Below are 20,889 nucleotides of genomic sequence, written 5' to 3'. Positions count from 1 at the left end.
AGTTTGCTATACTCAGCACCATTTATACTCATGTATATTCATTCATGTTATTACAGCTTTGCCATATAATCTTTTTTGAAAAAATTTTAACTTGTGTAAATGCTTTAACTATATTTTCATCAAAATCTTACAGCTATAGATTTTATTCAAAATAGCCAGCCAAATCAGACTTGTTTTCAGTCCCAATTTTTCAATTCCAAGAAATGTGGTAATATGAATTAAGGAGAATTGTAACTGTGAAATAAATTGCAAAACGCATCTTGTAAGGCAGATTATAAGTGGTCAGATCACAATTAATATAAAGACCTAATAAAATTAATTTATCCATTGTTTAATAAGTGAGCAGATGTAAATAAGTCAATATGTTCTTCCTCCTTACTTAATTTGGATTATAATGCAGAACTAAATTTTTAAGTTACTTATGAAACAGGAATATGATTTAAAAAAAAAAAACCCATGAAATTTCTTCCGTAAATGTACATATGTATATATACTGAACTCTGATCCTTTAGTCATTAGGAATAGTTAAGTATAATAATCACAAACAACACGATTAATCTAATAAGACATCATGATACAAACTTTCTATATATTTAATAAATAAGAGGTATACACTGCTAAAAATTAACAGATTTGTAGCCAACACATAATTTTATTTTAATAGGGGGCAGCAGATAGTAAAGATGTTATAAAGACTGTCATTGAAATAAATACATCATGATTTTAGGTTTTTAACAACTAACTGACCAGTGCATACCCAGTCTAAAGGAAATCACATAAAAGTTTATCCACAGGCTTTACCTGATTCGCTGTGAAAATGTCTGTTTCAAAGAGTCAGTCTCACTAAACTATACTGCTCAAGCTGTTCAAAGGTGCTTTTCTTTCCAACTAAGACATACCCTCAGGATGAGTACTGAGAAGGCCTGAAAAGAACTGTGTTCTTAAAACAAGTGGAAAAGCCACTTGTGGCCTCCAGATGCTCTCTTTGCTTTATACGACTGGATTCCTTTTCAAGAACTACGCACCCTTTGACTAAAGCGGATGTAAAAGAAGCACAGTTGCCCCACTTCACTATCATGTACAGTGTCTAAATTCAGAACAACTGAACACACACCAACACACCCAGGCTCTTATGTCAAGCTTCATCTGTAACAGAAGACACGATTCAGAAGGTGAAGACTGGAAACCCAGGGGTAATGGCACCATCATTAGTCATCAAGGGAGGCTTCCTCCTTGCCTGGAACCTCAGAGAAGCATGCTCTAATAGGATACGGGATGGTGGAGAATCTGCCCTTCTTTTATGTCATATGGAAGAAAGTTTATTTTGAATTTAAAAGTCAGTTCTCAGGCAAATCATTTTTAAGTACAGTTGGTAGAACCTGAGGATCTGTAAATTAATTCCTTTACAACTATCCAGGATCAAGGAGTCCTTGAACTCTCTGCTCTTCTCTGGATGTGGCCTCCCCAGGGGGCAGTGGGCACCTCACAGAGCACAGAGAGCAGGGCCATTTGTCCAGGGTCACTTTGTCACCTGGGAGTATGGATTTCAAGTCTCCCCAAACTCTTGTTTTTGAGTTTGCAAAGAACAGTGTTGTCTTTACTGAAAGAAAATCTAAATGTTGTCAGTCTGAGAAGAAACCCACTGTGGGGTGTGGTACCTTTTTAATTTTTTAATTTTATTTTTAAATCACTGTTGCCTCGCTGATTGGACTCTGCTTACAACATGTTCCCCAGTTCTGAAAGAGCTATGATTTGCCTGCCAACAAATTCTTGATGAATGTCAAAGGTATAACTTTACTTGTGCTAATTCTATTTAAATCAGATGAGATACTAATATCAGAAGAATTTTATCAGTTTGCCTTTTAATTTTAATATCAGTTCCCCATTTTTTCAAGAGAAGGTAATTTTATCTGGAGAGCTAAACGCCTCAACTTGTACATAATTTATTAGATTATAACCTCAGATGTGTGTAGCAGTCGCAGCAGGTACAAACATTTAACTGGCTTGAAAAAACTCCTGGTGGTAGGAGAGCTGATTGCAACTCACAAGTAATAAAAGACTGCTTTGGACCCAGAGAAGGTGGAGGCCTGTCTCTGTTATTTACTGTGTGGTGAGCTTCAGGAAACCACTGAGACTCTAGGATATCAATAACTCAGATATCTCACCTGAAAAAGAGAGGGATACAAATAGTCACCTACCCTGCACAGCTGTTGTGAAAACAGCGTAATGGAGGTCCGACCCCCCAGGCTGAGAACGTGACTGGCAGGTAATTTTCAACAGGCAGTTCTCATTACTTCACAGCTTACCAGAACCGTATCCAGGTATCGGCCCTTTGGTTTGAAGGTCTGGGAGCCCCACATTTAGAGCGTTGGGGACCATGTTGTCCAGGTGCGGCTTGGGCCCGACGGGATGAGACGGCGAATGCTTCATGCTGGGCTGCCTCTGCTGCTGCTGCAGGGCGCTCACCATTCGAGCCAGCTGGAGGCGAGCAGGCGCAAGGGAAAACGGACACGTGAGAAGCCAACACCCTGAACCGCACGGGGAAAGGCGGCATTTGAGTCGTGCTTGCCATCGAAGAGGTTAAGCAGAGATGCATCCCCCCCACGGAGCACCAGGGGGCCCTTCCGGAGCCACGTACCTGCTGCTCCTGTTGCTGGCGCACGGCTTGAGAAAGCTTCCTCTGGTTCTGCAACAACTGCTGCTGTTGCTGCTGCTGCAGGAGCAGCTGACACGCCTACAGCGCAGGGGAGAAAGAGAGGACGAAAGTTTCCTAAGACAGACTGACTGGGAAAACTGAAAGGGCCTGTGAATGAATCAAGTGCCCGTGAGGGAAGCACCACCGAGTTCCCAGTCTACGGGTCACATTTACCTGCAGTTGAGCTGATATATCAACCCTTAAGCACACTCAACAGTTTGCATGAAATGAAGCAAATAAAAGCTAAAGAGAAAAAAAAGAAAAAAAAAGAAAAAAAATCAAGTAACCTTTTTAGCTATAGGAGGAAAATCTGCTACTTACCAACTGAAACTGGGGAATTTGTGGAAGCTGGCTCAGCATGGCAATTTGTTGAGGAGATAACTGGGGCCCCACATTGAAAAGACCTGGATTCAGGCCACTGTTGGGAAACTGCTTGAGCATTGAGGCAGAAACCTAGCCAAAAGAAGGAACTTTCAGAATTTATCAAAATAAAATTTTTTTTTCCATGAAATGAATCTTATTAGAGCTAAAGCAAGCACTGCCAATTTTTTCCTTGAAAAATATTTATGAAAAAATATTAAACGATTGGGAGAAATACACCAAAGTGTTAACAATGGTTGTCTTTGAGTGGTGAAATTACAGGAGCTTTTTAATTCTCTTTTTTAGACTTTACAATTTTTCTACAATAAAAATTACGAATTTTGCAATCTAGAAAATATCAAGAAAACAAATTAATGATAATATAACTTTTGTCTGAGAAGTTATTACTGGAAATGTGCTATAAAAACATCCACTGAACCCACTGAATCAGTGAGCGCCATGGAGAACAAACTTACTCCGTCTTCCATGAGTGGTAAATAGCATTCTGGTCAAAAGCTTATTAGTTCTAGAGGCAGACTGTGTGAGCCTGCCATTTCTAAGGTATAGGACTCAGAGCAAGTGACTTACTTAACCTTTCTAAGCCTCACTTTCCTTATCTCCAAAATGGTTGTTTGAGGATTTTACAAGTTAGTCCATGTCAAATGCTTAGAAATGCCCTCTGTACATGTTCATATTATCTCACAGGATGGTTCTTCAGATGTCCAGGCAATGATCACAGCTCCCCTGCATCTCATCTCCAGGCTACATATGATCAGTTCTCTCACCTGTATCTCATTCAATTTCTCAATGCAGAGCCCAGGACAGAAAAGCCATTTCCTAAAGTTGTCTAATACTGGGTAGATCTGGCCATCACTAACCATTCTTCTAAAAGCCATGCTTTTTTTTAAAATTTTTTATTTATTATTTATTTATTATGTTTATTTTTGGCTGTGTCGGGTCTTCGCCTCTGTGCGAGGGCCCTCTCCAGTTGCGGCGAGTGGGGGCCACTCTTCTTCGCGGTGCGCGGGCCTCCCACCATCGCGGCCTCTCTTGTTGCGGAGCAGAGGCTCCAGACGCTCAGGCTCAGTAGTTGTGGCTCACGGGCCCAGTTGCTCCGCGGCATGTGGGATCTTCCCAGACCAGGGCTCGAACCCGTGTCCCCTGCATTGGCAGGCAGATTCTCAACCACTGTGCCACCAGGGAAGCCCCAAAGCCATGCTTTTAACAGTTCCTAAGATCTCAACTTCTCTGATGATCAACTCCTAACTCACACATTAAGCTTACTGTCAATTAAAATCTACAATATTAAAATTGTAGATGGGGCATTAAATTAAAATTACATGGGGTGCTTTACTCCCCCATGTAATTTTTAAGCAGCTGGGTTTAAAAATTTTATTAATTTATGTTTTGATCCTTAGGACTTTACATTTATCTTTATATGCATGGCACATAGCAGATGCTCGATAAACACCTGTTAGATGAATGAACCTCTCATATTTTAACTTACTAACAGTCACCCTTCCAGTTGAAGTTCAGGAATAGTCAATCATTTCTAATCAACACAACTGTTTTAGACAGCTTGTCAAATGACTTGTCAAAATAGAGATACAACAACTTTATCGTTCCTATAATCCAAAATTTTTTTACCAATCAGTGAAGAAAACGAGTTAAGTTCAAATATGTTAGCAAACTATGATTCTCGATTCCTAGTACAGGTGCTCAGAAACCATGTTTTTGATAATCTTGTCTAGAATCTTGCTTGGAATTGGCACCAAGTTCATCAGTCTTTAAGCCACTTTCCTTGTTCTTTCAAAATTAAAAAAAAAAACAAACTCCCCCATTCTCCTTACTTCATTGTAGGGGAGGGGAGCTTCTTTCCCATTGCTGACCTGAGGCTCCAAAGAGGGGCATCCACCTTTATCATAACACTCTGGGCCTCTTTCCCTTACATCCTGGCAGCAAGCCCACAGGGGGGACTGCCCTATTCCAGTTACTAGGGGGTAAGTTTGGAATTCAGTATTAGGAAGCTCACATTCTCCAGTATCAGCTTTCTCGGTAGTAAAGAGGACGTTTAGGCCCCTGGAAGCCTTCCTCTTTTTGTCTTAAAAATTCAGGATTTGGGCAGGAAAGAGGGGTTGTCATTATTAAACCCTCCTCCTTGAAGACCTCAAGCATTCTTCAAAGATCACAGTCAGGACTCTGCAATTCTTTCCACAAATTCTTTCTCTGCTGTAGGATTTAATGCATCTTAAACCCTTTCGGTTGAACACCCTTATTCTTAACAGAGAAGACAAAAGCAGTAAAAATATTCTTTCCACTTAATCAGTCAGCATTATATGAAGAGTCCAAAGCTATGATTCCTTTCCCAGTCACCACATTGCACCAAACCAAGTTCTAAGACACTTTTGACCTGCCTACTTTTTTACAAGCCTCAACTTATTTTGTGTTTTAATCTCCCAGCATGACTCTCACACATTCACCCTTGCTTGCATACCCTTACTTTCCATCTTTTAAAAATGACCCTATAAAACGTGAGTCAACAGAAAGCTTTCATCAGAAGGCCACGGGGTCTTCCCAAGTTACCTTTCTTTAGCATCACCGTCAAAGTTAAATTCTTCAGCTTCCTAATACTTTTGAGTCACTGTCTGCTACATTCTCAAGAATATCTGCCTATCTTTTCTTTGACACCTTCTAGTCTAAAAACATCTAAGTTCAAGTTTCCTATACTCGGCTCACCAACTCGTTTTCTTCCAAGATCTCAGGCACTTGCACTTAAACTATCAATTCTCTCATTTTGGAAAGTATTTTGATTTAAAGTAATAGTTTGCCCAGCTGCTTCCTTGCTACTCTCTACGAGGTGCTGAGTGCTGCCAACCAATTAAAAAACTTGTCTGATGCGACTATATAAAAAGCAGATAAACAACAAGGACCTCCTGTATAGCATGGGGAACTATATTCAATATCTTGTAATAACCTATAATGGAAAAGAACCTGAAAAAGAACAGATATATAGATATATATAACCGAACCACTTTGCTGTACACCTGAAACTAACACAACATTGTAAATCAACTATACTTCAATTAAAAAATAAAAGATAAACTGACTTAAAAAAACAAAACAAAACAAAACAAAAACCCACCTTATTTGATTTTCTATTTTAACAGACCCCTAGCAGATAGGAGCTCAAAGCAGGCACACCATTACTGTGCACTTTACCTCTGCACCAGTTTTATGGCCAGCATGAGGGACATACCTTCCACAACTCCTCTCAAATAATAATTCTTCTTCATCTCTCCTTTGAGTTCACCCAAATGGTCACCAGTGTGGCTTAACTTATTGTCTCTGATATAATGGTTCCAACCTCACTGTATTAAAAGTTTTTCTTTTTTTTGTTTGGGGGGGGGGGCGGGAGCGGTCGGGGACAGGGAAGAAGGCTACGAGTGGAGATATATCCTACGCTATCACACCATATTCCAAACCAGAGTCTTAGACCATACCTCAGTGACTCATGAAATCGTATTTCTTACCTTCACAGTGTGAATCTTAAATTCATTTGGTTTAGCAACTATACCAGGTTGAACTGTGTCCCCCACCCCCCCAAATTCATGCCCAACTGTGATCTGAAAATGTAACCTTATTCAAAAGTAGGATCTTTGTAGACATAATCAAGTTTCAGATGAGGACATAATGGATTACAGTGGGTCCTAATCCAATGACTGGTGTCCTTAGAAGAAGAGACAGTCCAGAGACACACAGGGAAGAATGCCACGTGAATACGGAGGTGGAGATGGGAGTGATGCATTTACATGTCAAGGAACACCAAGCTCTGCCAGCAGACACCAGAAACTAGGAGAGAGGCACGGAACAGACTCTCCTGTGGAGCCTGCAGTAGGAACCAACCCTGATGACACCTTGCTATCGGACGTCTAGCCTCCAGAACTTGTAAGAGAATAAATGTCTGTTGTTTTAAGCTACCCAGTTTGTGGTCATTTGCTGTGGCAGTTTCTAGGAAAGAAAGGAATACAATAACTCTGTTTGCAGGCCTGTGCCATCTGGTATGTTAACTACTAGTCTCATGTGGCTATTGAGCAGCTGAAACATGGCTAACCTAAGCGGAGACGTGGGTTGTTTTTTTTTTTTTTTTTGGCCGCAGTACGTGGCATGCAGGATCTTACTTCCCCAACCAGGGATCGAACCCATGCCCCCTGCAGTGGAAGCGTGGAGTCCCAACCGCTGGACTGCCAGGGAAGTCCCGAGATGTGTTTTAAGTGTAAAATATACACCAGATTTCAAAGACTTGGTATTAAAAAAAGGAAAGTAAAAATTTTAATATAATTTAAAAACATTGAGTAAAGGTTGAAATGATAATAATTTAGATATATTGGTTTGAAGAATATATATTATTAAATTAACTTTACCAGTTTCTTTTTATCTCTTAGATGGGCTACTAAAAACTTTAAATTCCATCATGTGGCTTGTGTTACATTTCTACCGGACAGTGCTGCTCCAGGCTGTCTGTACCGATCAGCACGTTTCTAACTTCCTTTCCAAAGCTTTCATCTATGATTCATGGGAAATCTCCTCTGCTTATTTTCTTTCCCAACCTGCTGGCCTCCAAAATAAAGAGCCATTGTCTGAACTGTCATTTCTCCTCCCTTCTTTCAGTTTTATTTTTTTTTTAATTTTATTTATTTATTTATTTATTTATTTTTGGCTTCATTGGGTCTTCGTTGCTGTGCACGGCTTCTCATTGCAGTGGCTTCTCTTGTTGCGGAGCATTGGCTCTAGGTGTGTGGGCTTCCGTAGTTGTGGCTCACAGGCTTCAGTAGCTGTGGCTCGTGGGCTCTAGAGCGCAGGCTCAGTAGTTGTGGCGCACAGGCTTAGTTGCTCCATGGCATGTGGGATCTTCCCGGACCAGGGCTCGAACCCGTGTCCCCTGCATTGGCAGGCAGATTCTCAACCACTGCGCCACCAGGGAAGCCCCCTCTTTCAGTTTTAAAAGACCTACTGGACAAATCAGCTGGTCTCCTGATTACCATTTCTCTTCAGTCTTGAGAATGTATGTTACCCTTTGCCACGAGCCCATGGTCCCACCACCTGCCTTACTCAAAACTTCCTACTACTCAAACCTAGCTACAGAAACCACCATTCAAAGTAAAACATGCCCATGACCCAGCAGTACCCTAGAGAAATTCATTCTAGGAGACAAATAGAGGAATATTCACAGCAGCACTGCTCATAATAGCAAAAATCTGGAAACAACCCAAATGTCTATTGATAGTAGGGTAGAATAGGTAAATGAATGATGGTATATTCATATAGTAGAATACAATATGAACCACAATTGCCTAAATCAACATGGGAAAATCTTACAAGCATTATCAAGTAAAAAAAGTCAGAGAAGGTTACATACTGTATGATTTCATTACATAAAGTTCAAAAAAGGGAACATGAAACATATTATTTACAGATAGACAGATACAGAAAGACTATAAAGAAAAGAAATGCTAACACAAGGTATTTTTATACTTTAATTTAAATGCCAGCATCTCATGTGTTCTATAAACTGACAGTTATAAAGACTATCAAGGTTGTACTTTGAGGACTTCCTATCTAGCACTGCTCAACTTCCCCCTCCTTCAGATTCACATGTACTGTCCCCCTCCAGTGAACACAAAAGGACCAGACAGATGCTTCACTGGGCTCCTGGCAAATGACTATTCATACCTGGGTTGCAGAGTAATTAAAGTGCAGGTTTGCACATTCCCATGGCAGGGAATTAATTATTCTGGCTTAAAATCCTTTCAATCTCCAGCTGGGTTGGAGAAAGTGAAGCTCTAGTTGGGAGTCAATATGGCATTTAACGAAGCGTTACAAGTGCAAAATGACAGCAATTTAAAAGCAAGACAGGCTTCCCTGGTGGCGTAGTGGATAAGAATCCTCCTGCCAATGCAGGGGACATGGGTTTGATCCCTGGTCCGGGAAGAGCCACATGCTGCGCAGCAACTAAGCCTGTGCACCACAACTACTGAAGCCTGCGCGTCTAGAGCCCGTGCTCCACAAGAAGAGAAGCCACTGCAACGAGAAGCCCGCGCACCACAAGGTAGAGTAGCCCCTGCTCGCCGCAACTAGAGAAAGCCTGTGTGCAGCAATGAAGACCCAATGCAGCCAAAAATAAATAAAATTTAAAAAAAAAAGAAAGAATGGTCTCTTTATTAAAAAATAAATAAAAATAAAAGCAAGACAAAAACCTCTAAAATATGTTACTTTCTGAACATTTGAGTAACAGGAAGAAAAAGGCAAGGTAGAAAAAACCCACGGCATGGAACATTTGTAACAAATCTTAAAGATGAGTTTCAATATCTTCTTCCTATGTTTACATTAATTATTGACTATCCCTAAAAAGCGGTTAAAATGGATGTAAAATTTGGTAATATTCATCAAGAATTTTATAAATTTATTTATTTTTGGCTGCGTTGGGTCTTTGTTGCTGTGCACGGGCTTATTCTAGTTGCGGCGAGCGGGGGCTACTCTTCACTGAGGTGTGTGAGCTTCTCATTGCAGTGGCTTCTCCTGTGGCGGAGCACGAGCTCTAGGCACATGGGCTCAGTAGTTGTGGCGCATGGTCTTAGCTGCTCCGCGGCATGTGGGATCTTCCCGGACCAGGACTCGAACCCGTGTCCCCTGCATTGGCAGGCTGATTCTCAACCACTGTGCCACCAGGGAAGTCCCTCGTTAAGAATATTAAATGTTCAGGGACTTCCCTGGTGGCGCAGTGGTTAAGAATACACCTGCCAATGCAGGGGACACAGATTCGAGCTCTGGTCCGGGAAGATCCCACATGCCACGGAGCAACTAAGCCTGTGCGCCACAACTACTGAGCCTGCGCTCTAGAGCCCGCGAGCCACAACTACTGAGCCTGTGTGCCACAACTACTGAAGCCCACGCGCCTAGAGCCCGTGCTCCGCAACAAGAGAAGCCACCGTAATGAGAAGCCCATGCATGGCAACAAAGAGTAGCCCCCGCTCACCGCAACTAGAGGAAGTCCACGCGCAGCAACAAAAACCCAACGCAGCCAATAAATAAATAAATAAATTTATAAAAATAAAATAAAAGAAGGTATGGGGAATGGATTTAAAAAAGAAAAAAAAGAATTTTAAATCTTCATGTGCTTTGACCCAGAAATTTCATTCTGGGCAACTAAATTTAGAAATAATGTGGGCAAAGATCTATGTATAAAGGATTTCTCTACAGTGTTACTTATGACAGTGAAAAATTAGAAACAATAACCAATTGGGAAAGGGAAATCAAATCAAGTCTACCTGATGGAACATTTTGCCTTCTTCGTTAAGAATGATCAACTTGAAGACTGTATTAGTAACCAGAAAATATTATGACCCAATGTTAATGAAAATAGCAGGCTGTTGTGACCATGAATGCAGTTATGTGAAAAGCATGCCTGTAAACGAACAAAGTCTGGATTGGGGATTACGTAAAAATAATTCTTGTCATTGCATCCAGTGGGGTGGGAGGGTAGTTTTGGGAAGAATTTTTTTCTGGGACTTCCCTGGTGGTCCAGCGATTAAGACTCCGTGCTCCCAATGCAGGGGGCCCGGGTTCAATCCCTGGTGGGGGAGATAGATCCCGCATGCATGCCACAACTAAGAGCTCACATATGCAACAAAGATCCCGCATGCTGCAACTAAAGACCTGGCACAGTCAAATAAAAATAAATAAATAAAATTTTTTAAAAGAAAGAATTTTTTTCTGCACAATCCAAACTTTCAGTGCGGTTATTATATTCTCTTTACTTGAAAAAAAAAGTTTTTTTAAACCTACCCAACTGCTTTGTTTTTTAAAATATGTAAATGTCAGGAAAAAACTGAACATTCCATTGTTTAATATTTTGCCCTAATTATGCATTAAATAAAGGTTAACCATGTTTTGCTAAATAAACACATCTCAAAAATGTAGGAGAACGCAAGTACTTTTCTTTTCCAAGTAGAGCAGATACTTTGGTCCTAAAGAGATTTGCAGCCCCTAAGTCTCTTACACTAAGTTCACTGTGCTTTCCTAACAATTCCACTTTCTAGATCATTCTGAAATGCATCTTCCTGTGACTCGACATATACTTACTGAACTTAAAATACATGCCCTGCACAGTTGCCGATGTTCAGGATGCAGCAATGAACAGAGCAGCCACAGATCCTGCCGCTGTGAAGCTTATTACCCTCCTGGGGGTGGGGTGGGGGTGAGTAACGGTGGTGGTGGTGTACTATACACAGCCTGGGACAGCCTCCCTGATAAGGTGGGACTGAAGCAGAGCTCTGAAGGAAACAAAGACGGAGCCATGTGCCAATCTGGGAGAAGAGCATTCTGGGAGTATGTTCCGTGCACTGGGGCCAGTTGGCTGGAGAGGTCTGGACGAAGAGGAGAGCGGCAAGTGTGGGGGGCAGGGAGGTCACCAAGAGCCCCAAAGACCACAGTGAAGAGCTGGCTTTGTATTCTCAGTGAGAGAGGGAGCCAGGAGAGGGGTCCCGGTAAAGCAGCAATGTGATTTACCTTAACTTTCTGTGATGACAGAAACGTTCCACATCTGCACTGTCCATACGGTAGCTGCTAACCTGGTGTGGCTATTTAAATTCATTAAAACCAAAATTCAGTTCTTCCATTCCACAAGTCACATTTCAAGTGTTCATGTGGCTAATGGCTACACTGGACAGTGCGGTTTTAGAGGATCAGTCTGAACTCGGGGCAGAAAACAAGACTCGAGGGAGCAAGTATGGGATGAAGCGGGGGGGGGGACCAGTCAGGAGACCATGGTCACAGTAGGAAATGGTCGGACGCTGGATGAAGTTTTGAAGGGAGGATTTGTTGCTGGGTTGGTTGTGCGCTGTGAGGACTCACAACCAGCTCTGGCCTGAGCACCTGCAGGATGAGAGTGCCAGGTACTGGGAGGAAGAGGACGCTTTGAGGGGAGAGTGGGATGAAGCAGGAAGTTCTGTTTTGGGTGTGTTCACTTCAGATGCCTATAAGGCATCCTACTAAAGATGGCCAGAAGTCTTTGGGGTTCAGAAGAGAGATCTGGGCTGAAGTCACAGTTTTGGAACTGTCAGTATTTTAAAGTCATTCCACTGGGCGAGATCACCTAAAAGTGGATGTAAGTGGTGAGAAGAGGTTCAGATATTGAGGCTGGGGTACTGTGATGTTTAAACACTGGGGAAGTGAGGAAGAACTTGTAAAGCAGAAAGACAAGAAAAGGCAGGTGGAGAACCAATATAGAAGGTGTCTGAAAGCCAAATGAATTGTTTCAAAAAGGAGGGAGTGACCCACTGTGTCCAATGCTGATACATGAGTAAAAAGAGACTGGGGAACAGATCACTGTATTCCACAACACAAAGATCACCAGTGACCTTCACAAGGAGGCCTTAATTCCCACTGCCGCTATCTTTTTTTAATTTAATGCTGTGTTTCCTTTATTTATTTATTTATTTAGTTGCAACAGGTCTTAGTTGTGGCAGGCGGGCTCCTTAGTTGCGGCTTGTGGGCTCCTTAGTTGTGGCATCCGAACTCTTAGTTGCAGCATGCATGTTGGATCTAGTTCCCTGACCAGGGATCGAACCCAGCCCCCCTGCATTGGAAGTGTGGAGTCTTAACCACTGAGCCACCAGGGAAGTCCCCCCAACTGCCACTATCTTATCTGGACTCCTGCACTAGCTTCGTAACTGATCTCCTTTGCTCTAGCGATTCTGTCACTCAAACACGTCCTCTATATCATGGTGTTATTTTTCCAAAACTTAAATTTTCCTATACTGCCACTCAGCTGAGAAATCTTGCCTAATACTATATTATCTTCAGCAGGAGCAGCCAAACTCTAGGGAGCATGTAAAAATCCCCCGGGGGTGACGAGGCCCCAACACCCAAGACTCTGTGTCTCAGTAGATTGAGGAAGACCCAGAAACTGTATTTTTAAGTAGCAGCCAAGATAATGTTACAAACCATGGTGACCAAAGGACAAAGTCCAAACTACTTAGCAAGGCAAACAAAACCGTTTCAAATTTGGTCCCAAACTTCCTGACTAGCTTCTTCCTATTCCATTCTAGACAGCATACCTACACTTCCACAAGCTCAAACTAACTACTCACACTAACCGCATTTCCCCAAACGTGCCGTGTCCTTCCAGATATTACTGCCCCCTGCACAAGCTGCTCCTGCCTCCTGGAAGGCACCTTTCATCTGGCTGTGCCCAGCGAACTCTGACTCGTTCTTCAAGACCCAGCTTAAATGTCACTGCTAGTGTGAGGTCCCACCCAGCTCCCCAAACTCTGTTAAGCTTTTCCATGCAGCACACTATCTACCGACTACTCTGCCATCACCGCCACAACTCCAGGAGGCAGCGATGGGAGAGGCAGTGTTTTCTTCAATCACGCACTGCCAACACACAACCTGGAACACTGCAGACGTTCGATAACCACAGACGGCTGTTGGCCTGATGGCAAGGCACGTTGGCAAGTGCTCCAAAAGGCAAGACACTGCCACTGTAAAGGGCTGGGGAAGTCAGGAACAGCTCTGTCTACCTGGGACTTGAAGGATGAGTGGAACTCAGAGAAAGGGAAGGGGAAGAAGAGAGACCTAAGAGGACTCCAGACAGGACCGTGAAGATGGGGGCGTGGGCACGATCAACATTCCTTCCTCTACCAAGACGGACAGACTCAACGTCCAAAGCAGGGTTTGAAATCTATAGATTATGGTTTCAAATAAACATTTTAAGCTTCTGTCTTACAAGATGTATCAAAAAACAAACAACAAAACCTGACCCTTCACAACCTGTTGGCTGGATCTAGTAAGTACCCCACCCCCCTCTTATACGATGGGACAGACTCAAAGCTCTTGATCTTGATTCACACACTGAATCTTTACTTGGGCTTATCACCTTTTACTTTGCTCCTCAGACCTGTTTCCCACAAAGATGTATGAGAGGCAGTATGTGGTAGACTGGCACAAATCTCTCACCTATACCCCCGAACAACTTGTCCAATCTCCTGCTAATAGAGGGTCCTAAAGTGTTCCCATGGTACCCAAAGGACCGTGTCCTACACAAAGCTGTTCTGTGAATAAGTCTCTGCCACTTCATTGGTTCTTTAACCCCCCCTAGAACACCCAGTCAGTGTTTTAGTATATATCTCCTCAAAACTTTTCAGAATAACCCAGAACCTGGCAATTACCCTGCGAATCCTTGAGGGCAACCAACTTCTGAATGTTGACACATCAGAATTTACACAGCAGTTTTAATTATACACAATTTAAAAATCAATATAGTATTGGGAAAATATACAGGAGATCTAAAAGGAATATAATCATAATGCTTTTCATGTAAAAACATCTACTTTGTATGCACGATACAATAAAAAAAACCAAACAAACGAGATTTGCCATCTTGTTCTAAAAATCTTGATCCCTGGCATCTGGATTTTTCCCATTTTAGATGGGTAACTGTTATTCCTTTTACGTGCACAAAACCAGTCAGTTGACAACTAGTAACCATCTGGACTTTACTTATGAATTGTGGATCCATGAAGCTGCTTACCTGGGGGGAAATGAACTGGGGAGGCACTTGCGCCCGGAGATTAGGAGAAGAATTCAGCGGCTGCACGGGGGTGTGCACGCCTCTCGATTGTGCTGTGCTATTTCCAAACAAACCATGATTGCCACCCTGTCAACGGAACAGCGACGGTGAGGCTTTTTGTTAACATAAGAAAACACAAATAAGAAACAGTTCAGGTTTTCTCTCCCTCAGAAGAATCATATCCCGTGTTCCATGGAATCACAGAATTTTACAACTGAAAAAAGTTCCTGATCTCAGAATGCTCAGAAAAGTATTCAAATCCAATCATGGGCGTATCAGCACCACCCCTGCAGTCTGATGCATTCTATAAACCAAAAGGGTTAAATTTAGTCAAATGTTAGAAAAAACACTAATTTGTTGTTGTTGTTATCGAAAGGTACAGGCAGTATAACATTTATTCAACTACTTTCTTTTTTAAGATTGGGTTTACCGAATTTATTGTCAAACTATATAAGCTGAGACGCACCTTAAAAAGCACCTGAGTAAAAATGCAGGCTTGTGAATAATATCAGTTGTAAAACAATACTATGATATGACTTCTCTGAATTGGTTGATTTGAATACTTTTCTGATTCAATCATAAGATCAGTGCCACCCAACTGTGAGCCTAGCTCCATGAGGATCCTACTCCAGATCCGAACACCCTTCCCTGTCCTGGGTCTGCTTGGTCCCTTCTTTACTAGACGAGGAAACGTGAATCAACCACAGAGTGAGATAAAAAAGGAAGAAAGGGAAAAAGTGAAAAATCATTCCAGGGACACCAAAACAAAACATTACTCACCTGTAACTTCTCATTCAAATGTATGACTATCAGTCTAGTCAAAAAACAAGCTTAGCTCCCTGATTTCTGGAGGATCAACTCACTGAAGCACTTCTAGACTGCTCCAATCAAAGAGCTATAAAAAGCTGGGCTGTATATGATGGCCTTTCCTTTCTGACTTGTTTCTAGCAGAGAAGCAAAGAAATCATATTCGATACTTGATGCTGCCCGACGTAGTTTTCTATACCATCTTCACTTGGCCTCTTCAAGGCCCAGCTCAGAGGTCATCCTCATCAACAAAGTCTTTTCCCAAACCTTCCTCATTGCACATTCAGATTCACTGAGCCCACCTCTACATTCTCAAAACACTTGAAAACTCTTTGATAGGATCCATCATCAAATCATATTATAGTTATTTTGCATCCTGTCTTTCCACCACCAGCTTAATATTTCCCTCTTTGTATTCCCAGGAACTCAGTTAAGCCCTGGTCTGTAGGATGAGCACATCATTTGCAAACATCCATGACTCACTAATTTCATACACTTGAAAACAAACGTCCCACTGGACACCGTCAGTGAAGACAGCTACACCACTGCTTATACCAAGTCTGTGCACTCTGAGCTGAGGTCACCACCATCATCTTATCCCTGGAATCGTGGGGATTAAGGCAATTTTAAAGAAGAATTTTGTCCTTAAGTTCTAGAGCAACAAAGATATTTTGATGGCTTAATGATTCAAAACAGATTAAGGGACTGCTTCAGGGGAATTAATGAACTTAAAAGTATTGAAAATAAAAATGATTATGAATATAAAGTAGAAATGGCAATTAAAATCTGTGTACATCTCATAAAAGAAAATCAAAGATCCACCATGAATTTTAAATCTCCCAAAGGACTGTTTAAACATGAAAAGACCTTTAGTTCTAGAAACTCTAATATCTCTGCCTCTCCTGTCTTACTAATCAAACTTGTCATTCTGAGGTGAAATGGCTCAGTTCTAACTTTTCTGAGATCCTGGTAGTCTGGAGCTTAGCTACTAATCCTTCCCAGGAAAATAGGAAACATTTATTTTGCTAAGACTATTCCACTAAGATCGTTCTCACACTTTACTATCAAAGTAATGACCTTGTTATTAGATGTTAATTATTCATGGATGGTCTTGGATGGTGGGGTTTCTGACAGCTAGAGTCCTTGCCAGACCTATGTTTTGTAGGGCTCCAAACTGCTCTGGTACGGGTCATTTTAAATTTCAACCTCTCTTTCTGGTAAGAGGTATTACAAAGAATTTGCCTTTTTTGCTTTTTGTAAAATCAAGTCCTCCTTTCCTATTCCTAGGAGAAAGAGTCCATCCCACTCCCACCAAAGGTTTTAGGTTTTCATTATCAAGTGTCTCTAAAGCCATACCAAACACTTTTGATATATCTGATACAGATAATAACAAAGGTAAGTCAACAAAAGTTTATCAAAAAATACCTTTTAAAAAAAAATAAAACCATTTTTAGATAATTTTTATTCATTATTTACTGTTAAATCTCACTTTTTAATTTTTTGGCCATGGCATGTGCCTGGTGAGATCTCAGTTCCCCGACCAGGGACGGAACCCGGGCCATGGCAGTGAAAGCCCAGAATTCTAAACACTAGGCCAACCAGGGAATTCCTCTCACCTTCTCTATTTTTTAATATGGAACCTTGGCATCACAAGTTGGTCATCTTCTTGGCTCAGAAGTAGCTATTTTGCACAGTAATGTATTTAATGGTAATCATACAAATCCAGTCTTTTTTTTAAAACTATATTTAGAGATTAGGAAAACCAGCATCAAAAGCGTATATATATATATATATATATATATATATTAATGGTGGCTTATCTGGCTATTTCTAAAGCTTCACTGTTGTATGTGAGGCTTTAATGATGACCTGAGCCTAATAATTATTGGTGATATTTGCCTCAACTACAATGTTTAACTTAGAAAGGTATATAAATTAAAAACAAGGTTATCAAGCTAATTGAAATCTTCTATAATTTGGAAAAAAACCTCAAATTTTATTTTGAAATTATGAAGTATGTTAACTGCATGAAAATAGTGTGAAAAAACCATAACCACATTTGAATAGAACATGTATAATCAACTTGGTTCACAATGGACTTTGTAGCAATCCACAGATCAAAAAAATGAAGAGGAATGACCTTTTTTCAGAGTCCAGTGCACAGCTAGTTTGGCTGGTCACTTATACTAAAGTTTATGTACTAAAAGCATCTGATAATCAGGTGATCCTGGGAGCATACTTATAATCACCATTAACCAAGAGTATTAAGACTATCTTATATTTTATATATCTCAAACCAAAAGAGCCCTCCTCCCCACCAAAATGGATATAATTGTTTCTTCTCTGTTTATATAAGTAATACACAACCATGTCCTCTGTGGAAACATTAGGAAAAAGAGTGAAATATCAAGGAAGAAAACAAAAAACTACCTATAACTCTCAATCCAGAGTTAACCAATCTGAACATATGGATATAATATAATCCATTTTTTAAATGTGCTAAGGCAACAATTAGAAAGCATATGAACGATCTATATGAGACTTGAGGACTATAGCGTAAGAGGTGTTTCATACCATCCTTTCATTTCTATGTGAAAGTCATCACGTGCAAACAGAATGGACGCAACTAATAATTAAATGTCCTTCTGTGACATTCAGAGATGAAAGTCAGAAGAACAAGTAAGTAGTCATGGAACTAAGGTTAGGAAAGTATCACTGGAGCCACTGTCACAAAGGAATTGTCTCCAAATTCCTGGTTTTCTCCACAAAAACTACAACAGAGCTCCTGCAAGGTGACAGACAGAGGCCTGCTCTGTCCGCTTGGACCTGCAGAGGCGAGGCGGCATTATCACGACAGCCCTGCCAGTCCTGTCTCTGCTGCACAGCCCTTCCTTGGAGGACGGACAGATCCAACCCCAGGAAAGGCACTGCTCCAGGCTGAACCAAACACTGGGCAACATCGGTCTTCTTAAAGCTTCATTATCTAACATGTAAGTTACCTTTCTCTGGATAATATGATACTTAAAGACACTGGATTTTTAAGATGCTGTAACCCTCCAATATTTAATCTTACTAGTTTTGCTGCTGTTTTCTAATTAGCAATTTTATTAGATTGAAAAGACCTCAAAAGTAGTCTTGCCATTCAATCAAACGTTCAAAAATGGCAAATATGTTGCTAAATTAGATGATAGAAGGTACCTGTAAGCTTCTTTAACATTTTCCTAAGCCAGTCATTAGTTAACTATTAAACGTAAACTTATGACTAAAAATGGGAAGACAAAAGAAACATATTTAAAATAAAATCCATGTTGAGAAACATGAAGAGAGATGGGTTCTATGGGCTGAAAGAGCTAAAGCCTATACTTAGTATCATTCTGTGCATTCAGTAATCAACAAATTTCCCAAGACAGACAAATGATGCAATAAACTGCAGACCAGGGCCAAGGCGAGGCCACAGCCAAGCAGTTATAAATTTGAGAGGCCTCCTTACTTGTCTAGCAGCGAAGTTTTGGGGGTTGAGCCCTGTGCCGATTGCTCCAAGGCTGACGTTGGGTAGTGTGGAACCAGAGGGAGACAGCTTGTAGCTGGGAGAAGGGGAGAAGGGAGAGCAGGGAGCCTCATCCCCAAGGCACCCATCTTGATTGGAGAAAGGCAAAGTCAGCTGAAAAGTAGTAGTAGTTAGCCAATCACAATGAGTGTTGGTTAGTGAAGCAACAGAATGCAAGAAGGGAAAAGAGAAACACCAGGAATAAACAAGGTTAGAGTGTATTAGCAGTAAACGAGGATAGAATTTGGATCTGATAATAGTCATGATACTTTGCCCAACAGACACCATCTGTCATCCTCTTTCCTATAGATTCTTATCCTCTAAGTTAGTAACACATTCTGTCCATCGCACTAAGATAAAAATTGCCAGACACTTCATTTTCATGCGTCTAGTACTGATTACTCTAGCTACGTGGCTGCTGAAACAGAAGCCAGAGCAATCTTCTTGCGAACATGCTGCTGTCTGCATCAGCACTGTGGCGTCAGAAAAGTGCCAGATCTAAAAACTTTGGTTTTAACTGCCTTCTGAAGACCAGGAACACTGCAAATTGGTATTCTGAATCAAGGAATCATCTCCTCCATTAGAAATGTTAAAAATCCCAACAGATAGGTATAAATGACTTGTTTAAAGCAGGTAGTTGAGAATTTGAAAAACATACCATCATAACTAAAAACAGATCATTATGGAAATGGAGAAAGAAGACAAAAGAGCTCTCTTAGAAATAGCAAAGGAGAAAGTTTTGGATCATCTTGACAAAGCTAGAAGGCAAGGCCTTAGGAGACACAGAGTATTTGCACAAGATCCAAAAATTTATTTTTGTAAATTGCACAACAGCAGAAAAAAGAATTCAGAATAAATTTGCCTCTAGGATTTCTTCTACGTGTTTTGAGTGTGCATTTCCCCCACTATAAATAGATCAGTTCCCCCCTCCAAACTTCATAAATTCCCCAAAACTTAGACCTTGTTCACAATACTCACATTCTAAAGACAGATGGTTCTAGCTGCTGCCTAATCACCTGCCAACAACAACTATTTTCATGTCACCATTCAAAAGCAGGTGATGTTTGTGCTTTGCTCGCTCATTCAGTTCAGTAATTCTATGCTTCCTTCTGGAATTAATTATCAAAAGACAAGTGGGAACCAAAGTGGTTCTCATGAATTATTATCTTAAACCAAGGATTCAACTCACCTTCTCAAAATAAGGCCCACTATCTGTGGTTCCCATGTCTTTGGAATTAGGTGGACGGAACCCAGATCGATCCTTCCTCATGATATCATTAAAATCCCCGAGATTCATTGCTCGCTTGTCCACATCAAATTTTTTATCTGGAAGGCTCCCTGAAAATAACACAGAAGGAGTGAGGATGTTAGCAATCAATGTCTCCCTCATGACCAAGAGTGACTTGTCCCACTATGCTCCCTGAGTGCAGGTGTAAGACCAGAAGAGCTTTTTACTGGTTCAGGCTGCTGGTGGTCCTTCCTGGAACACACATGGATGCCTTAAAAACAAAACCAAACCAAATAATCCCCCCCAAACTCCACAACATATAGTAGCTGTAGCCTGTTTTCTATGGAAGACTGAAAGAGAGCCTGAGGGCTAACCTAGTAAAAAATCTCTAACTAATCTAATTCTTAGACTGGGTATTGATATGTTTGATGAATATATCTTGCTCATATATTCATATGTCCTCGGTGAGAGGATGTGTCTCTTGTTAATATTTTAGCATCTGCTAGACAAACAGTTGGGGTTGTGAAACACATTAGGAATAAAAAGAGCAAAGAGGCACGGTTGTTGCCCTAACGTTTAGAACTTCATGCTGAACGCAGGAGACGGTGTGCCATGTTACTGGT

General features: G+C 41.1%; 1 protein-coding gene across 15 annotated transcripts in view; it reads right to left on the bottom strand.

Moving 5' to 3' along the window:
* Nucleotides 1-20,889, bottom strand: part of TNRC6B (trinucleotide repeat containing adaptor 6B) — a 258,554-nt gene that overhangs the window by 29,221 nt on the left and 208,444 nt on the right. For 13 of the 15 annotated variants that reach the window (XR_014233775.1, XR_014233776.1, XM_082352722.1 and 10 more), the window contains 6 exons: nt 20,228-20,376; nt 18,982-19,152; nt 14,646-14,771; nt 3,017-3,148; nt 2,639-2,734; nt 2,307-2,478 (listed from right to left, as the gene is read on the bottom strand). Coding sequence is in view for 13 of the 15 variants with exons in the window: in XM_082352722.1 (XP_082208848.1) it covers nt 2,307-2,478; nt 2,639-2,734; nt 3,017-3,148; nt 14,646-14,771; nt 18,982-19,152; nt 20,228-20,376 (846 nt within the window). In the remaining 2 variants the exon portion in view is untranslated. The remainder of the gene's footprint in view (nt 1-2,306; nt 2,479-2,638; nt 2,735-3,016; nt 3,149-14,645; nt 14,772-18,981; nt 19,153-20,227; nt 20,377-20,889) is intronic. The other 2 variants (XM_082352716.1, XM_082352718.1) reach the window with 1 other exon arrangement.

The sequence above is a fragment of the Balaenoptera borealis genome (genome assembly GCF_965194805.1).
Source record: "Balaenoptera borealis genome assembly, chromosome: 13".
NCBI lineage: Eukaryota > Metazoa > Chordata > Mammalia > Artiodactyla > Balaenopteridae > Balaenoptera > Balaenoptera borealis.
The sequence above is the reverse complement of the archived record's forward strand: the minus strand, read 5'-3'. Positions and strand labels throughout refer to the sequence as shown.